Genomic DNA, 19,538 nt, shown 5'->3' on the forward strand with positions numbered 1-19,538 from the left:
TTATTGATATACTTTCTACGTCAGGGAAAGGAGCTGTTATGCTAGATTTAAATGTTGGATGTCCTGTACAAGCTGATGACATCGCTCTTATATCGCCAACATTTTCCGGAATGCAATGCATGATTGACATTTGTTACAATTACAGTGTTAAATGGAAGTTCGAGTTTTCACCCAGTAAAAGTCAAGTTCTTATATTTTCTAAAAGAACCGAAACGTATAGAGATTTAAAACTCAATACAGATATAATTCCAGTTTGTAATAGTGTGAAACATGTTGGTATTATACTTGATGCCAGATTTAATTCAACTGAGAGAACTTTAGCAGCCTGTCGTACAATACGTTCTGTTTGTATGTCTATAATCAGAATGGGTGTTCATCCGTCTCTACTTAATCCAATTAAATGTAGCAAAATTATTGTCCAACTATGTTATAGCAAAGGCCTGTATGGATGTGAACTGTGGAACAACTTGACTAAAAACGAACTATTATTACTTGAACGAACGCATCGGTATATTTGCAAATACGTACAAGCCTAGGTTGACTAAAACTGACAAGTGCACTTCTTTGCTAGGGTGGATTCCTATTGAAAGTATCATTAACATTAATAAGTTGTTATTCTTTGGGAGGCTGTGTAATATGCCATCTAAATATTTGCCGAAAAACGTCCTTATGTCAAGACTTTTGGTGTTTTACCACAAATGTACTGAAAATAACTTTGGCTTTGTGAATGTCGCATCCAGATTATGCAGAAATACGATTTAGTAGGCCATATTGAAAAACTAATATCGACAAGTTACTTTCCTAAGCAGAAGCAATGGAAATCGAGTTAAAAAACGCGTATATTAGTATGAAGAGAACATTCTTAAACAACGCCTAGATAGTGACAATGACTTTGCATATTTTAAACATATTCATAACTCTATTGAACCACATCGTGCTTGGACCATCTTGCGCCAGTATCCATCTTTGAACTTTCAAGCAAAATTTATCATATCTCTGTGCGCCCTGGTTAGACCAAGCGAACCTGATGCTGAATTACTGTTATGTCATAAGTGTGTTTTTTTCTATGGCAACGCAATTGTGCACATTTTAATACAATGTTGTAGTGTAGCGCCTACAAGAGACTTGTTTTGGATAGATCTGATTAATATTGGACCAATTGAATTTAGCGCAACGCTCCATGCTATGGAAGACATATACTTAACGCTAACTTTACTATCATGTAATGGTGACAAATGTTTCATTCTTTAAAAATCCGATGCAGAAAGTTTCACCCACTCATGTGTAAAGTTTATTTATAGGTTATGTAAGGAATATGACAGTTAACTTGAGATCACTTGATATTTATTACAACTGAAAAATCTTAAAAGACATTTTTCGATTCATCTGAACATTTACTTATCTATTCTATTTATTCAATGATCTATTTAATTATTCATTATTATAAATATTTATTTATTCTTTTATTTTATTCAAATCGTTATTTAAATTCTTATTATATTTGTATTTATGTTCATGTATATTCATACTCTCCTTAAGGAGGATAATAAACATATATATATAGATTCCTACACTGTTACAAGTGTATTACGATATTTCTCCACTCGAGACAGTTAAATTTTATTATTTAAAGCGCGAGGCTTGCCGAGCACTTTAAATAATAAAATTTAACTGTCGAGAGTGGAGAAATATCGTAATACACGAGTTATAGTGTCGGAATCTGTTTCTCTAATGCTTTTTATCCTTCTTTTTCATTTAAGAATTATTATCGCAGCTATTGGAAAAATTAAAAAGGTTGAAATTATTTAGAATATATAGTGGTGGTTTTTTTAAAAGACTGACTGGTTATAAAAAATTAATAGTTATTTCGGCTACAGTTGAATTAAAAAGAATGTAACACGATTACACATTTTTATGAGGTAAAATGTTTTAAATATGTCGCGTAATATTCTACTATTTCTAAGAAATATTTTCTAAGGGAATTTAAATGGAATTCTCATTCGCAACGGTATAAAAAAGCATGTTCTAAAAAATACCTCGGCTAACGGAATGAACCTGATATACAGATATGAACGTGAAGGAGATTGGACAGATTTAAAGAGAAACAAAAACACACATTTTAGGATTGAGGTTTGTTTTTACATTTATATTTGACTTATGTGCCCTGCTGTACTCTGCTTATAGAGAGGTGAAAGATACCAAAGGAATATTCAAACAACACAGTATCCTTACCGTTTAAAACATTACGCTATTTCACATTTTTTAATAAAGTTCGAGCTTTGAAAATGTTTTGGCAACTTTTAGCACTCTATCTTTAATTTCATTTATAAAACAGATAATGGGGACTCGTTTAATGTCTGTCTTCACAAATTAGAAAAGGTGAACTTGTGGTCAATTGAATATTTCATTTATTTATGAAACATGGTTTGGTGTTAAAAATCATAATCCTTGTATCTTTGATGAGGTATTTTACACCCGCTGGGTCCATGCTACTGGTGGAATAGGTTTCTTCCAATAAGGTATCACCAGCCCAGTAGTCAGTACTTCTATGTTGGCATGATATAAATCATTTGTCATATTCATATATTAACAGATTACAAAACTTTGAGTTGCTAAGAGGTTTACATATATGTTATATATAACAGCCAAAAGAAAGAGTTGGCTATGATAAAAGAAAGAAATAACAAATTTGCCCATCTAAAAATTGTCAGTTATGTTTTTTGTGTGCTTCATTGACTAATCACATGTGTATATACTTTAAATGGGATAGTCTAGTTAATCAATTCATATATCTTTACAAACAGTCATGTCTTACATTACAATTCACATCCGTATGTATACGTAGTTTAGTATGTCAAAATATATATGTGGGATTAATATGACAGGGTTTTAAATATTTTGCGTCATCTTGAACCCAAAGATGACTCAGATGTTACATTTCATTATCACATGTATACACTCATGTATATTGAAAAATAAAACAAAATGTCTAAAAATGTCCTGTATCAAGTCAGGAATATGGCAGTTGTTATCAAATTGTTTGTTACTTTGTATTTTTTCTTTAGAACACGATGTTCCTACAACACAACGTTACACCAAAAGAATGTTTTCTGAAATTTTGACGTCGATTTATAAAAATTTGTAATGTTCATTCGGTTTTTTATATGTTGTTGGTTGGTTCTGTCTCTATTATTTTTGATATGTCTTTTAACCATGAATTACCTCAAGTTGTGGAGATGTACATTTTTAAATAGAGTAATCTTCTCCTGGATCGTCCGCAAAAACGTCTAATGTAATCCCGGGTTGTATTAATTCAATGAAAGAGTTTTCGTTGCTGTTTGCTATTAGTCCTTCAATTACCTCCGTTTCATGTACAAGTATATATTAACGAAAAGGTCCGACTTCGCTAGTACAGGGATTAGTTTCAGTACGACAGTACTAGAATAACATGGGTAGCCAGGACCAGTCGCAAACTAAAACATTTAGAAGACTTTTAACTATAATTTGGTGTATGCATCTTACTAAAGGGCATACTTTAAATGATCTATATCTATATCTATTATTTGGCATTTCAACAACATAACGAAAAATTTGCCTTTTACATATAGACGACTGTCTTGGTGTTTCTTAATTGTCTTTGCAAAAGTTATACATATTATTGACATTCTGAATCATACATTTGCCTCTTTCAAGAATCAATTGCTAAAAGATAAAAACGATTTTAATGAAGATAAAAAAAATTAAACTATGTCGAATCTTGTATGTTCCGAGTATGTCAGCTTCCCGTGACCATTTTTTTTTCGACAGCCTTCAATGTATTTCTCTAAATTTCACCACACGATTTGTTTAATATACCAGGAACATTTAATTCAAACATATTTAGCACATGTACAACGTCGGAAATGAGTGTCTTTAGGATTTTTCGACGTTTTCCGACGTTTGGACAAAATGGCTACCGTTTTGTAATGATTCGTAGCATTTTATTTCTTTAAGACCCAAACATGTAGTTAATAAAAAAAAAGAATCTAGACATTTTGTACTTATCGTGTATCTTACTTTTGTTTTGATAAATTACAAATTTGATTTATTGAAATACCAGGTAAAAAACCGCATTTATTGCTTTCACAAATGAAATATTAACTTGGACAAAATGGCTACCGCTTTAAAAACGACTGTAAAGAGAAGATTTTAAAAAAATCAATTCTTTTTGAACTCACGAACACTGAGCAAATGTTTGTACTTTTGGAAGATGTTGTTATTATCTTACTTTTTTAAGACACTTTCTGCTATATTTACTTTTAAAAATCACTTTCAGTCGTTGAAAATTCCCGCCAAGTTACAGGAAGATCAGAGAATAAGTAATAGGGTCACTTTACATAAGAGTTAAAACACTTGTTCAAAAATGTAACGTTTGAAATCCGTTTATTTCGCGTGGCATTGTTGTTTTAAGCCTCAAATATACTAGATATTACTAAGCATATGACCAAGAGCTATAAGAATGTAATTGAAAAAAAACATATACTGAAGTTATTTTTATAGTGGTAAGTGTTTGATAACTTTTGTTTTTGTTTTGCAGCCGAAATTTCGAAAACTCTCTTTTAAATCATAGGGGTTGTAGGAACAGGGTGCGCAACGTTTCTTAATTTCTAAATTTTGACGCGTATTTTAGCATTTAGGTCCTCCGTAACCCCTTTAATTGTCATTGCGGCACATATTGTTTATAACCAGTTTATTCCACTATTTTCAACTTTCAATCTTTCAGCTTTCAACTGGTGCATATAGTTTTCTGTAATTAGGGGCTCAGCTGACGGGTCGCAGCAGTCCATTCCATTTTTCACAATACGCTATTTCTAAATGTTCACGCATATTTTGACATGTAAAAAATGTAGCCCTGTGTTACTCCTCTAATAGGCGTTGCAGAACATATTGGCTATATACCTTTTGTTTCTTCTATTAATTAACTTTCGAATGAGGTATAAGGTATGTCTGTAATTAGGGGCTGAAGAGTCGCAGCAGTCACATTGAAAACACGAAGGCTGAACTTAGTAATAAATGAAGAACAAACCTTTCAAAATACTTTCAAAGACTTGAAAAAAATCCAGTTTCTATCTTAGGTATGTATTTATGCATACACGCGATGTACCAAATTTGGTGACCGTTACCATGGAAAAGATTCTGGTGACATACTATTTTTAACTCAAATTTTTATAGAGGCCATTGCATAGTATATGTATGCAAATTTTAAGAAAATTTCAATGGTGAAAAAAATTGCTATTAATGTATTCGATGATTTATACGCATGGTGCCCAAAAACCCAGAAGACACATTTTCTTACTTATATAAGACAATTCTTTGAAATGAACTTTTTTCACTAATTTATAATGAATAAATTGATCTTTTTTGGCTGACTTTTATATACAAAATATTGTATTTTATTTCTGTTATTTTGAAATTATGATTTTACAAATTTTCTTGCTGGTAGTTACAATACATAACGAAATACGTTCAATTACTATTTAATTCGTACACATATTTTAAAGATATACATAATTTAATATTGTTCTTTATAATTAAACCCGAATGAAATTTTGCATTTTAAAGTTTTTTTTATAAAAGTGATTTTCATATGGAATGAAATAGCACCGAGATTATTTGTAAGGACTGTAAACGTTGAATTGGTTGATATTAATATTTTTTTATTCTGCTTTAGGTAAGATCATGGAAGTATTATATTGACAATATAATACTTCCATGGTAAGATTGACTACATACATTTCTCAAATTCCTTCAATACAAAATAATCATGGTAAATTGTCTTTAAAAAAAGAAAGAAAAAAAAAAAAAGACCGATGGTGACAGTGGACAATCACAAATCATAAGTCGAAGAAAAGTTGAATCCACAATCTTATGACAGTGAAATTCATCGTGCAACTCTTTGTTACATCAGCTGTTAGACATTTCTCAATAAAAGGAATTATGAATTTGTCTAAAGTTATCAAATGAACTTCCGAATCATTTGAAAGAAGGGTAAATGATTTATCATAGGCACAAAGTACTTTAAGACTTTTGCTATGTAAAATAAATTATATAATCCTGAGCGATTCAGCTGAAGACAAAGGTTAATAGATAAAACAAACTTTGTGTCTATGCAGCTTAATAATATAACATAATTTAGGCTTTTCATTCTTAACAAATATTCAATAATCCGCTTTGAGTAAATAAATTTAAGGTCACATTTTTCCAAGCGTCACCTTACATGACATGCGGCAAACTACCGAAAATATTGATCTACCAATTTGTAAACACTAAGTAATTGGCTTATCCTATACTGAATACCACATGAAAAATTAATTCAGAATCGTTTGGCAAGCGTCATTCATCTTTGTAGTTTTGTTACCGCACTAAACAAAGTTGTACATAATATTTAATGTATCATTCAGCTTGAAAGCACGACGGCTGAATGCAATAAGCCACCACAGTGCGTCAATGCAAATTAGCTTTAATGCGGGGTTCACACATTGCCGATTATTGCTCCCGTTTGAGATCAGACAGCGATACGACTCGAAAAGTGAAAAATTTACTATTCTCAATTATCTGGAATTTCCTATCATGGTCTGAACGCAGTCGTTTAAGTTCGTAACAAATTCCTACGGGTTGGGAGGGATCCGAATAGTTCGGCGAAGCACCCCGACAGTTAGGTGCGTCCCGTAACATTCGGGGGAACTCAGCCAATTTTGTCTAGTCGGATTACAATCGTGCCTATGTCATGACAGATTCTGCTGTATCGGATCAAAATCCTAACAATGTTCTGTGTATACTTGACGGTGTCCTGTGAAACGGGAATGATCTGGAGAAATTTTTCATAGCCGTTTTTCTGCCGATTGAGTCCTGGCCTCACGGTCATAAAACTTTCGAGCATGATTTTTGTGCTCAGAGCACTGAGCAAAGTTTTATGCCTTCAAAGCCAGATTGCATTCAGATCTTGTCGATTGCGAACCGTTTTTGCCGAAACCATTCCGGAACAGTCCCGTTTTTAATACGAAATTCGTCAATGATACCCACGTCAGAGTCCCAATAATTAGAGAATACAATACGACTGAGACCAGACAAAGCTGTTTGCATTGCGATAGAGAGGACCGTGATAGGATTACGTTCCGACAGTACCTGATCATCCCGAGTATGCCGACTGTTTTCGAACGGATAACTTCCGTCAGCGTCGGTTCACTGTCTGGTCACTGTCTGATCTCTGTCGGATTGCATTCGGTAGAATCAAGACGCAATAAGCTATCACCGTCAGTGCTTCATTGTTAATCAGAAGTTGACAACACAAAGACTGGACACAATAAGCCATCACAGTGCATCATTGCCAATTTACTTGAAAACAATAAATTTGTTTGCCTGGTCTTCATGCAGCATTTTCAATGAAGTTTAATGTGGTATGATGACCATCATATCCCCTCACTGAAAAACTTATATTGTAACATAGTAAGTTTGTTAATTCTTTTTTGAACATTGTATCAATTCATATAAATGTACAAAGAAATATAGATGACTCTTAAAGCACTGACAAATCCAGCGTATGTGTCAAATAAGCCTTCTTAATCTATCCGACTCTGCAAAGAAAGGAGAGCGACGTCACCTTGTAAGGGCTTTTCTAAAAAAAAAAATGGGTAAAAATATTCATACACATATACATAACATTCAAAAGACTGCTTATTGATGTTGATTTAACCTGGAAAAATAGAAATCTAGATGTTTTATTATTCCGCACAAATCCTGAAAATATTAGGTGCGTCAAAAATGATTAAACCAAATACACAGTAACTTGAGTAAGGTTAAATGTTAAAAACTATTTTCTACTTTTAAGATACCTGTATTAACTGGTTTATTTATTTTATTTGTTGTTTTTTCTCTTCTTTTTGTCTTTATGGTTTCTAAAAGCCCCAGTGAAGATTAACATGTTATTGTTAAATTACTTACCTTTGTTTGAATGCCAGGTAGGTTTACCAATCGTGCATTAGATCGTAACTTTACTATCAATACATGATCAACAACACAACTTCCGTTGACGAAAAAATGAAACATCTCAGCTAACGGAAGGAATAACACGGTTAATACAAATATGAAACGTGTAGGATATTGGATGAGTCAAAAGAAAAATAAAAGACTCAATTTAGAAGATCACAAAGAAACATTCAGGTATGCGTTTAGAATCTTGTGTAAATTATATGCAGTCACTAAAGTCGGCCAAACTGCTGATCAGGTCATGCAGGTTCAGCAAATCTACTATAAAATTATACACATTTGAGCTATATTTATGAAATCGAATGATAGTTTTGCTTTTAATCTGATAGTGTGGTCATAGCTTTTCACAATTTTTTATTTGGATATGCAGATTTTTGTTTCTTTTGTCGAAACCAGAAATTGGCAGAATTATTATTTCAGAAATATATGCCACTGGACATCCAGTTTAATTATGCATTTTATACACAATCCCTATTGGTCAACTAAACACTCTTTATCACTATTCCCGGCTGACATGAGAATCTGTCCTGCTTGAACTATACACCTTATCGCTAATCCTGGCTGACCCGGCCGCTTGAACTTTTGACGCATACAACAATCACTTTTCCATTGTGGCGTCAGATATTTTGTTTTATGACGTCAAAATTTTACGGGAACCTGTGTGATATCCAGCAATGGCGGACAAATAGCGATAAGGTGTATTGACATCGAACAACAATCACTTTTCCATTTTGACGTCAGATATTTTGTATTTATGATGTCAAAATTTTACAGGAACCTGCATGCACTGTAAGGGTGTGATGTCCAGTAATGATGGACAAATGGTGATAAGATGAATATGCACAAGATATTAGATATTTGTCATAAATATCAGTAAATCATTTTTCAATTAAAAAGAGAAAAGCTTCTGAATTGGTTTTAACAAATTTATTCCACATGTATACATTGTATAATATTAAATGGCCACTTTACAGTTAATAATTTCAAATATATTGAACTGGGGACAGATTGTTCTGAAAGAGGTGCAAAAGTATATTAGTAGGGTAAATTCTATGCATATTTCCAATTGGGAACAGATTGTTCTGAAAGAGGTGCAAAAGTATATTAGTAGGGGAAATTCTATGCATATTTCCAAGCAACTGCTCTGTATTAATGACGTTCTTCCTTATTTGTCAGACCATTTAATGAATTTAACCTCCTTTACGAAAATCTGCCCCTAGTCATTATGGCCAAACTAACCGTGAAGGGGCCTATTTTATTGTCGAGCCTTCGACTTTAGTCGAAAAAGCGAGACTAAGCGATCCTACATTCCGGCGTCGTCGGCGGCGTCAACAAATATTCACTCTGTGGTTAAAGTTTTTGAAATTTTAATAACTTTCTTAAACTATACTGGATTTCTACCAAACTTTGACAGAAGCTTGTTTATGATCATAAGATAGTATCCAGAAGTAAATTTTGTAAAAATAAAATTCCATTTTTTCCGTATTTTACTATAAATGGACTTAGTTTTTTCTGCGGGGAAACAAAACATTCACTCTGTGGTTAAAGTTTTTAGAATTTTAATAACTTTCTCAAACTATCCTGGGTTTGTACCAAACTTGGACAGAAGCTTGTTTATGATCATAAGATAATATCCAGAAGTAAATTTTGTAAAAATAAAATTCCATTTTACCGTATTTTACTTATAAATGGACTTAGTTTTTTCTGCGGGGAAACATTACATTCACTCTGTGGTTAAAGTTTTTAGAATTTTTATAACTTTCTTTAACTATCCTGGGTTTGTACCAAACTTGGACAGAAGCTTGTTTATGATCATAAGATAGTATCCAGAAGAAAATTTTGTAAAAATAAAATTCAATTTTTTCCGTATTTTACTTATAAATGGACTTAGTTTTTTCTGCAGGGAACCATTACATTCACTCTGTGGTTAAAGTTTTTAAAATTTAAATAACTTTCTTAAACTATCCTGGGTTTGTACCAAACTTGGAAATAACCTTATTTATGATCATAAGATTGTATCCAGAAGTAAAGTTTGTAAAAAGATTACTCTGTTTTTTTCTGTAATTTACTTTCAAATGGACTTAGATTTTCTTACAATCATAAAATAGTAACAAGAGGAATATTTTTATTGATTTTTTTCCTCATTGTTGTTGAGCCTGTGATTTACAGCAAAAATAGGCGAGACACTGGGTTCCGCGGAACCCTTACAAATTTTTTTCACATGTCTTCTCTGTCCTGTCTCACAACTTCTCTTAAACCACATATACAGTATGGTTCAATGACTGAAAAAATGGAGGCAGGGACATGTAAGCACATTGATATATGAACATTGAAAAAGACTGCAACTAAGTTAAAGTACATGTACAATGTACCCCTCTAGAAATTTGGAAGAGGCAGAATAATTCTTAAACATGCAATGTAGAAATACAAATTGGATGAAAGCAGGCCATTTATTTGATTCACGTCAAATACAGTTGGTTCATATAAAATTTTGGTTGGCATTTAATATTTGACTTAGGTCTTCCTCTTCCAGGTAAGGAATAAAATGTTCAGTGTGGACAGCACAGAAAGTTTTTCATGGGCTATTTACATTTAAAACATTATCTATAAATAAATTTATATACAATTAAACTACATGTATGTACAGGATGTTACAACGGTTACTGTCTAGATTTTTGCAGAGCATGCATGCCTTCATCTGTGTTGGCTGATGTCAATGATGTTGTGAAATTTTAGTTTCTATATATAAATGTGTAGTTAGAAAATTCACGTGCATTTTTTTTTTTACCAAATCTCCTTTTTTGGTATTCATAGAAATATTTTAGCAATAATTTCACTATGAGAGTACTAGTACACACAGTATATTTGATGAATCTATCAATGTGACTGTAAATGTCATGATTTATTATACCAAGTTATTTACATAATGTAGTGTGTTTACACAGTTTATTTGTTAAATGTATTTGGATCAAACCACTCTCAGTGTTGTGTCTTTTAGATAAAATGTGTAATAGAATAAAACCAAACAAAAATATACTTGTGTTTCCTGTCTCTAGTCTATACGTTTACATACATTTGTATATGTACATTGTACCCCATTTTATGAACATGTACACCATTGGTGAAGTTTGTAGTTTTAAAGTCCCTAATAGTTCCTTTGATGGCGTTATATTTCAAGATACATGTATATGTATAAAAATATTTTATAGGGGACAAGAAACAAGTTTAAATATTTGTTTGGCCTGAAGAAACCTACTTGAATATTTTCTGTACAAAAATTACACTTGATCATCAATTTTGTACATTTGTATACATTGAACATACTAGTCTGGATCTTTTTTACACTCTTTTAACTGGTGTCAATTGTGATGTCCATTTTAATTTTAGGGCATTTCTAGGACAGTTGATATACCTGAATTATTTAATATCTACTAATGAAAAATTTGCAAAGGGAGATAATTTTGTTGCTGAATTGATGTAAAAAGTGTATGGTCTAACTTATATAGATTTTGAGAGAGAAAAAACGCATGTAATTTTACAGTGGAAGTATAAGATTTTTTAAAGTGAATTTCTTACTTCACCAAAGAAATAACTAAGTTAATACAGATATTAAACATGTAGATGTACATGATGTAGGATATTGGATAATTTAAAGAGAAACAAAAGGTCTAATAAAGAAATCCCAGAAATATTTCAAGTTTGGGTTCAAAATTTGGGTTGAATTTTATTCTTTTCTGAACTCTTTCATAGTGACTAACTTTACATTTATGTGATTTTTGTGATGTAGACAAATCTGTTTAGTTTAAACAATATTTATTCAGATAAATCAACATTAAACATATTATACAATGAAATAATATTAAGGATTCAGAAACAAGCAATTTGCTTTTACAAATCTGTCTCCCTGTCTCCCAAATCTGTTTATAAAGTGATCTAAAGGTGTTATATTTTTTGAATTAAGAAGATGATTATATGTTTTTTAACCTGATTTACCAGGTATTTTCTTCTCTCATTTGAATGGAAATGATGACAACATAATAAGATTAGAGATTTAATATTCTATGAGGAAACTTCAGTGTTTAACCAAGCATAAACATGGTTTAAATATATTTCAAGGTACATGTATCCCTTTAAACAGTTCTTAAATCTCTAAATATTGTTATACATGCATGTTATAAACAAAATAAATTTATTTCAAAACTGCCATGATACAGTTATATTTAAAACATTGGAAACTAATTATTCTGGTAACTTCAGTTTGTGATAAGAGTTGATTATATTGAACTGGGGCAATCTGCCATGCCTTAAGTTCTGAGTGAATATTGAAATCCCCTACAAAATCTCGGTCTATTAAGTAACTCTTTAGGGTCTAACATTATAACATAACATTCTAAAGAAATATATATATATACAAAATACACAATGTATCTTTTTGGTTGAATTAAAACAATTATTTATATATATATTTAAAGGGGCATATGTTAAGAGATATAAAAAATATTTAAAAATGCTTTTTTTGTTTAATCTTTATTAAAAGAAGGTAAAAAGTGAAATAATAATTTGCTTTTAGCAGCCAGTTTGGTTCAATTCTGTCAAAATAAGTTAAGAAGCATCACTGATGGTTTATTCACTTACAAGTGAATAGTTTGACATCATTGAATCCCTTTTCATGGGACCTTCAATATAACCTCTTAGCTAGAGTTTGGTTATGCATAAATTAAGCTGTTCACCTATGTTCAGTTACATTGTATTTAAAGGAAAAGAATGTCAACACTAAAATTGAAATAAGGGTTAACCATTTGATTGACTTATTTGATCCACAATAACTCATTTTTATACAGGTAAAAAAAAATTAACTTATATTTGTTAAACTATAATAATTGAAATCAAACAGACTTAATAAAGTCCTATTGCACAAGTTCGCTACAATGTATCCATTTATAACTATATTTACTTGTATAGTTATTTGACCGTCAGCAGTCGTCCATGGTCACCTCAAGGGTGAAATAATTAGATGGCCTTGGTGTCTAGACTAAATTACATATTATTGAGCCCATGCCTTGTAAATTGTTTATTTTAGACTTTTTATTACTTGGATATACGTTTTAGTATGTTATAACTCTAATATAAGAATTTAAGTCAAATTAGTGAACATGAATTTGACATCTAATGCCTCTTTAAAACGATGATTGAAAAATGTTGGAATATGACTTTATTTACTTGTCTTATCCTCCTATTCTGTCCATAGGATAAAACTCCAGGATACAGATATTTATAAGGATATTATGAGCGACCATGCACAGAATTATTTTCATATCTAAATATAACACTTACACTTTTAGAAGGATATGATGATTGATCTAAGTGTTAACACTTGAAGAAAAATCAATCTTTTAAAATCCTCCTCTGGAGGTGGTCTTTTTAAATGAGATTAGATATAGATCTTCCAGTTTACATAAGACAAAAGATCTATCTTTGTTAGGTCAATCTCAGGAAAGAATGATATTTTTTACTAGTGGTAACATGGTCTAAGTCATGTATTTCTGCTCAAAATAATCCCCTCTAAAATTACTGAACAAATTCTTTTGCTTAAAAAATATTTCTGATGACTTAATGCCCAAACAACATTGCCTTCAGCTGAAATAAAAACATTAGGTCAAATGCATGTACACTGTAATTGTTTAATACATTTAAAAAGTTAAAAAGGCCTCGGTGCCTGAGTGGTCTAGGAGCTACTACTATAATCACTAGCCAGTCAACACTGAGGTTGTGAGTTCCAACAGCTCGTGCAGGTGTACTCAACTCCAATCTAAATTGACTTGGATTGTCAGTTTTCCTATCAAAGGTCATGGTTTTCTCCAGGCACTCTGTCTTCCTCCACCAATAAAAACTGGCCACCAGTCCACAAAATTGCCTAAATGTGGTGCTTAAAAGTGGTGTTAAAACACCAAAGAAAAACCCAAAAACCCAACAATTAATAAGTTATGTCAATATCTTGACATCAGAAAAAAGAATAATTTGATTATGGACAAAAGAATTTTTTCTTTCTCAAATATTATTGTGTATCTATGATAAGTTGAATTAAGTGTATTACTTACATTGCACATGTACATTTATATGTGTTCAAATTACCCCATATAAAATATAAGAATTGAGGTTGTGTCATTGAGTATATATATATTTTTTCTTTTTCAGAAATGCTGGTATAGATCTTGTAAAAGTAAGTAAAAAATATTCTTTATCGTTTATAGGATTGCCATTTTTGTGTAGACTTATACATGTATATAACCTCTCATTATATATACTCTCATCATGATGATCATAGTGGATATAGAATTAAAAGTGTTATTAATTTCACAGGCCATGTATCACTTTCTGGGGAAAACTGACTGCTCATTTGTTCAGATAAAGTAGTGTGCTAGCACTGTTCCTTGACATTTGACAAATATCTAAATAAAATATTTATTCTAACATAGCTATATATATATATAGTTGTCTATCATTGTGGGTTCTTACATGTATTGCTTGTTTATACACACTCCTTAAATGCATACAATTATTTTTTATTCATGTTTGTTTTGTAATATTTGCATATCATTGACCATGTTGACTAGAGAGATATAACTTGTCATATTAAATTTGATGGAACTATGTGATAGATTTTTGTGTAATATTATCAACTCCCTTGACATAACTGATATAGCTGACGTATGGGTTTTATTCATTGTTGAAGGCCATACAGTGACCCATAGTTGTTAATTTATGTATCATTTGGTCTCTTGTGGAAAGCTGTTTCATTGGCAATCATACAACATATTCTTATTTTTATATATAACATATACATTGTGTTGTACTCATTATCTGACCTTTAGCTCTGTCATATTTACATGTATATTGGAATTGCAGTTGACCCTTCTTTTGAATAAGATCATGCATGGAGGTTTACCACATAGGTTTCCAATGATCCTTATGAGAAGTCTCACAATTGTAGACATAGTCATAATGTAATTGTGGAAATTTGAATAGGAATAGATAAAGTTCAATTATGCCAAAATGTGGCAAATATTTCAACTTTATTATACAAATCAAAAAGTTCACACCACATATGTTGTTAAACAGATAAAAGCCTGAATGCTGCAAAAAAACAATGTTTTCAACTTTGTTCTTTATTTGACATTTTTAACTTTTTTTGGATTCGAGCGTCACTGATGAGTGTTTTGTAGACGAAACGCGCGTCTGGCGTAAATACAAATTTTAGTCCTGGTATCTATGATGAGTTTTATTCATATGGGTATATATAACAGACCCAAAAGTTATGGAGATATTGTCGAACTTTATGATTTTGTTGCTTTTATGGTCCTAAAATATTAGGATAACCTTGGCCACCTATTAGGATTTAAAATGTTTTTTAAACCAAAATATGTCATGATTTAAATTGAACCCCTAGATACAAACATTTCTGGATCAGGGGTTGCAATTTAAGATGAGGCTCACTTATGACTTGTCATACAATTGAATAATGTACATATTTTTTGCTATCGTAAGTAAGACAACCAAATATGAGTCATCTATAAAGCATGACATTTTGTACTTTATAGATTATTTTTCAATCTTGTGACTAATTTAATTGAAGATAATACATGTACAAGATATTACTAGTAATTAATACACAATAACCGTTGTACAGACATGAGCTAGTCTTATTCTCTGATCATTTGTTCTTTTATAAGATAATGTCAGATGCCTCCACCCAGCTTGTCAGAGAACATAATTTAGTCAGATAGTGTAATACATCATATTTAAATGCTTTTATGAAGTACTACAGTAACAATGAGAAGTGCATAATTTAAGTCAGTATCTATATAGAGTACTTTGTTGTTGAGTGAAGATCAAGGCCAGACAATCATCTTATTTTGGCAACAGTTGTATACATATATCCACACTTTCTTGCAAATTCAAGGTTTAAAAGGTGATGACCTATTTCTATTTTTAAAGTTGATGATAGCATTTTAATACATTTATCTATAAATAAGACAAATAACAAGTTCCTATTAAAATTATTCCGATAACTTGACTTAATCATCTTTTATGAGGTGCTCTAATAAGTATACATGTACATAATACATAGGTAATAAATGACACTAATTGGAATTTATAAATATATTTATTGATTTCTTTCCGATCATAAGTAGGTTGTAGTAGATAGGTTTTGATCTTTAGTTGTAGATCAGTAGTATACTTGGTCATATGACAAATAAAGTTTATTATGGATACAAAGAATTTGTTATTCAGTTGATATAAAAACACACCAGAACAAACTAGTTAACTCCAGTACAAGAATATGTAAATTGAATGTGCCTCTAACAGTACATGTAGCATGTCTGCTTTTTATGCTCCTCTGATAAAATTTGTCCTTGTACATAGTTTATTGGTGAACATTCAAACATACATGACCTAGGAATGATTCAAATGGTGTTTACAAAAGACCATATTATACAAAAATGAATACACGTATTTTCTCACTGATCAGATATTGTTATTCATATTCTATTACAAAATAGAATAATAAGTTTGAATGATACATACCATTTATACGCCACAACAAACATATATCAGTATCACTATTTTTCAAAATGAACTTTTTTCTTGTTCAGACCTTTGTATTATGTAATATAGAAAAGTCTCTGTTCAACGTAAACTACTACTTATAAGGTATTTCAATACCCCTTACATTCAACGAAAAAATAAAACTCTATCCCTGTATAAAGAGGGCACATTTTCTGTTTTTAAAGCCTTCATCTATGTCTTGGAACCTCTTATGAGTAGTTAGCTATTAAAGATGATGATAACTATGACTGTTTCAGTCTTCACATTTAACCACAAGTCCTACTGCATTGGCTTGTAAAATTCTTCTCTACAAGCCAACAGAATCCAACTAGTATTTTAAAAAATACTGAGTTTCAGGCTTGTGAACTCAAAAGTTTATTGTGAAGGCTACTATTTTAACCATAGAGACACAGGGCTCTGCAGTAAATTGATAATCAACTCCTTTATGAGTTTATGCCCTTTGATCAACATTTTTACCCAGGTTTTTTGTAAGTTATATGTTTGGTTATCTTGAGAATTAAAATGGTTGGAGAGAAACTGTAAATAACTGAAATGAGCAACAAAATAGATTTTACTAAATGGGTGAACTGAATGTGATGAACTTATTAGGGAAGTCACTTTCCATAAATGACATGTTTTTAGAATTTTTTTTCAGTAATCTTGAAACCTATTATTCATACATAAATTTAAATAGAAACAGAAACAGAAAGACAAAATCTACAAGAAAATAGATTAAAGAAAAGGGTTGATAGACCCATTGGGTCAATGTCCTTTAATGACATGACTTTTATTTAAAAAGAAATATTCTCTCAGTGAATCTGGAACAATCATTAGTGCAGAAAATTTCATGCACATTCTTCATCTCATCTATCTTGTAATGTCTTTGCTTTAATTATTACAAAAGATAACCGTGTTTCAAAGCCTTTCTTTATGGTTTGGATGAAGAAAAAAAACTGTCATTTCAGCTTTAATTATTTTAATAAGCTGCTACCAGTTTAGGTCATAAAAAAGAATAGGTTTGTTTGCCCAAACCCTGCCTACCCAGAAAAAAGCTGCCTACTCAAATTCTTTTATTGTCCTGATTTGAAGAAGTTTTTTTTTAATCAGATAGGCATGAAGACTAATGAACATCCGTTACTTCAATTTCTTTAAAAAAAAAAAAAGAAATGCCTACCTACCTACCCACTGTCTCAACTTTGGATAGGGTTTGGGCAAACCAAAATATTTTTAATTGTGGCCTTAATTGTGTACATTTTACACCAAACTAACTATTATTGTCTTACATTTACTGTAGTTTGATATAGACCAGCCTTTAACAGAACAGGGACCATTTGATTTAATTCTACATAAATGTACTGGGTTGATGGTAGCTGCCAAAGATGGGGACCTTACTGCTGAGTGTCAAATAAATAATATAAAGGTAGGTAAGATTCACCTGGATATTTACATTTATGTCGCTAGTTAAAGGTATAGTGATACAGAAGAAAAGACCCTTGGCCTAATTATTCAGATATAGACTCAGGGAAATATTTGTCACAAATATTTATCAAGAATGGTCTACAGATATTTGAATGTTTTTAAAAATTGATAGAATGTCAGACAATCACATCGGCTGAAGCCTGCCTCCTGATACAGGATTTTCTGGCTGCATTGAAGACCCATTGGTTTTCATGGGCTGTTTTCTGCTCTGTGGTTGGGTTGTTACCTCTTTGACACATTTCTGTTTCCATTCTCTATTCTAATGATAAAAACTATCCATGGATATGTCTGGATTTACCAAGAAGTACATTACTGGAACTGGTTTGTTTTGAACCAACTCTTTAAACAAAATAAATTGTATTGTTAACTGCAGCTTTTATCCACTGTTTATTTTAGGTTTTGAAATAAACAATCATCGACAAACATACATGTGAATAATTTAACTGACAATTGTATAAAATGTAAATTGAATTTACAGGTTATCTAGGCATGTAAAATAAATTACCTTGAAACCATGCCAGTAACAAAATTAAGTGAAATGAGGTGTGCTTTTAAAACAAATTTGATAACTAAAGGTACATGTATTGTAGCTGTTTTAATATTTAATAAAACCTACATTTATATAATTGGTAAAAGTTCTGCTCTTTGGTCGGGTTGACACATTTATCAGTTTTATAATTAAGCAGTCGGAAACCAGGTTGAAATAGAACAAAAGAATCGAAGCTCTTTTTTTAGAGAAGGCGATAAATGTTTACTGTATTGTTTACTATAGTGACAAAATTTTAAAAAGTTAATAGAAACAAACAAAATTGCAATTTTCTTCTCAATTACGAGGTGTTTTATTTTAAAAACCCCATTTGCATAAGTTTTCAATTTATCTAGTTCATAGTTAAGCAGAACAATTAGATATCAAGTCGACGACATGGGTATCTTTCAAGTTGGATGACAAAAATGCATAACCTCCGATTTTTTTGAAAAAATTACCACGGACGGAAACCATATCAATCTATTACTTCAGTAATTTTCGTGTCTGCCCTTCCATTATGTGACTGAAGAAAAAATTCCAAAAATGGGTAACAATTGTATCGAAAAGAGAAAATCGAGTGCACCGTTTTATGTTAGGGCGTGTTTGAGTTGAGTATATTGTCTTGATATCGTACAAAGCAAGAATATTTCATACATCGTCTCGCTTCAAATTCTATCATTTTTATACATTAAAGCTACAGGTTGACGTTATAACACAAAAAAATCACAGTACTAAAAGATGAAATATATAGGTCAATTGAAATACCTATCTAATGAGTCACAAAAACAGAGAAGGTGTGTTCGAATAGCTATTTTTTTACTGAAAGTACTTGACGACAGTCTTTCAAGTTGGATGATGAAAATGCATATCTTCGAAAAATTCCAATTTTTTGTGTGTGATA

At 31.3% G+C, this 19,538-nt stretch overlaps 1 protein-coding gene across 1 annotated transcript in view; it reads left to right on the forward strand.

Annotated features, from left to right (window-relative positions):
* Positions 1–8,021: 8,021 nt before the first annotated feature.
* Positions 8,022–19,538, forward strand: part of LOC139516998 (inositol-tetrakisphosphate 1-kinase-like) — a 32,701-nt gene continuing 21,184 nt past the window's right edge. The window contains exons 1-3 of the mRNA XM_071307528.1: positions 8,022–8,199; positions 14,221–14,245; positions 17,927–18,052. Of these exons, the coding sequence (XP_071163629.1) occupies positions 8,123–8,199; positions 14,221–14,245; positions 17,927–18,052 (228 nt within the window). The 5' untranslated portion in view covers positions 8,022–8,122. The remainder of the gene's footprint in view (positions 8,200–14,220; positions 14,246–17,926; positions 18,053–19,538) is intronic.

Source organism: Mytilus edulis, chromosome 3 (assembly GCF_963676685.1).
Source record: "Mytilus edulis chromosome 3, xbMytEdul2.2, whole genome shotgun sequence".
Taxonomy (NCBI): Eukaryota; Metazoa; Mollusca; class Bivalvia; order Mytilida; family Mytilidae; genus Mytilus; species Mytilus edulis.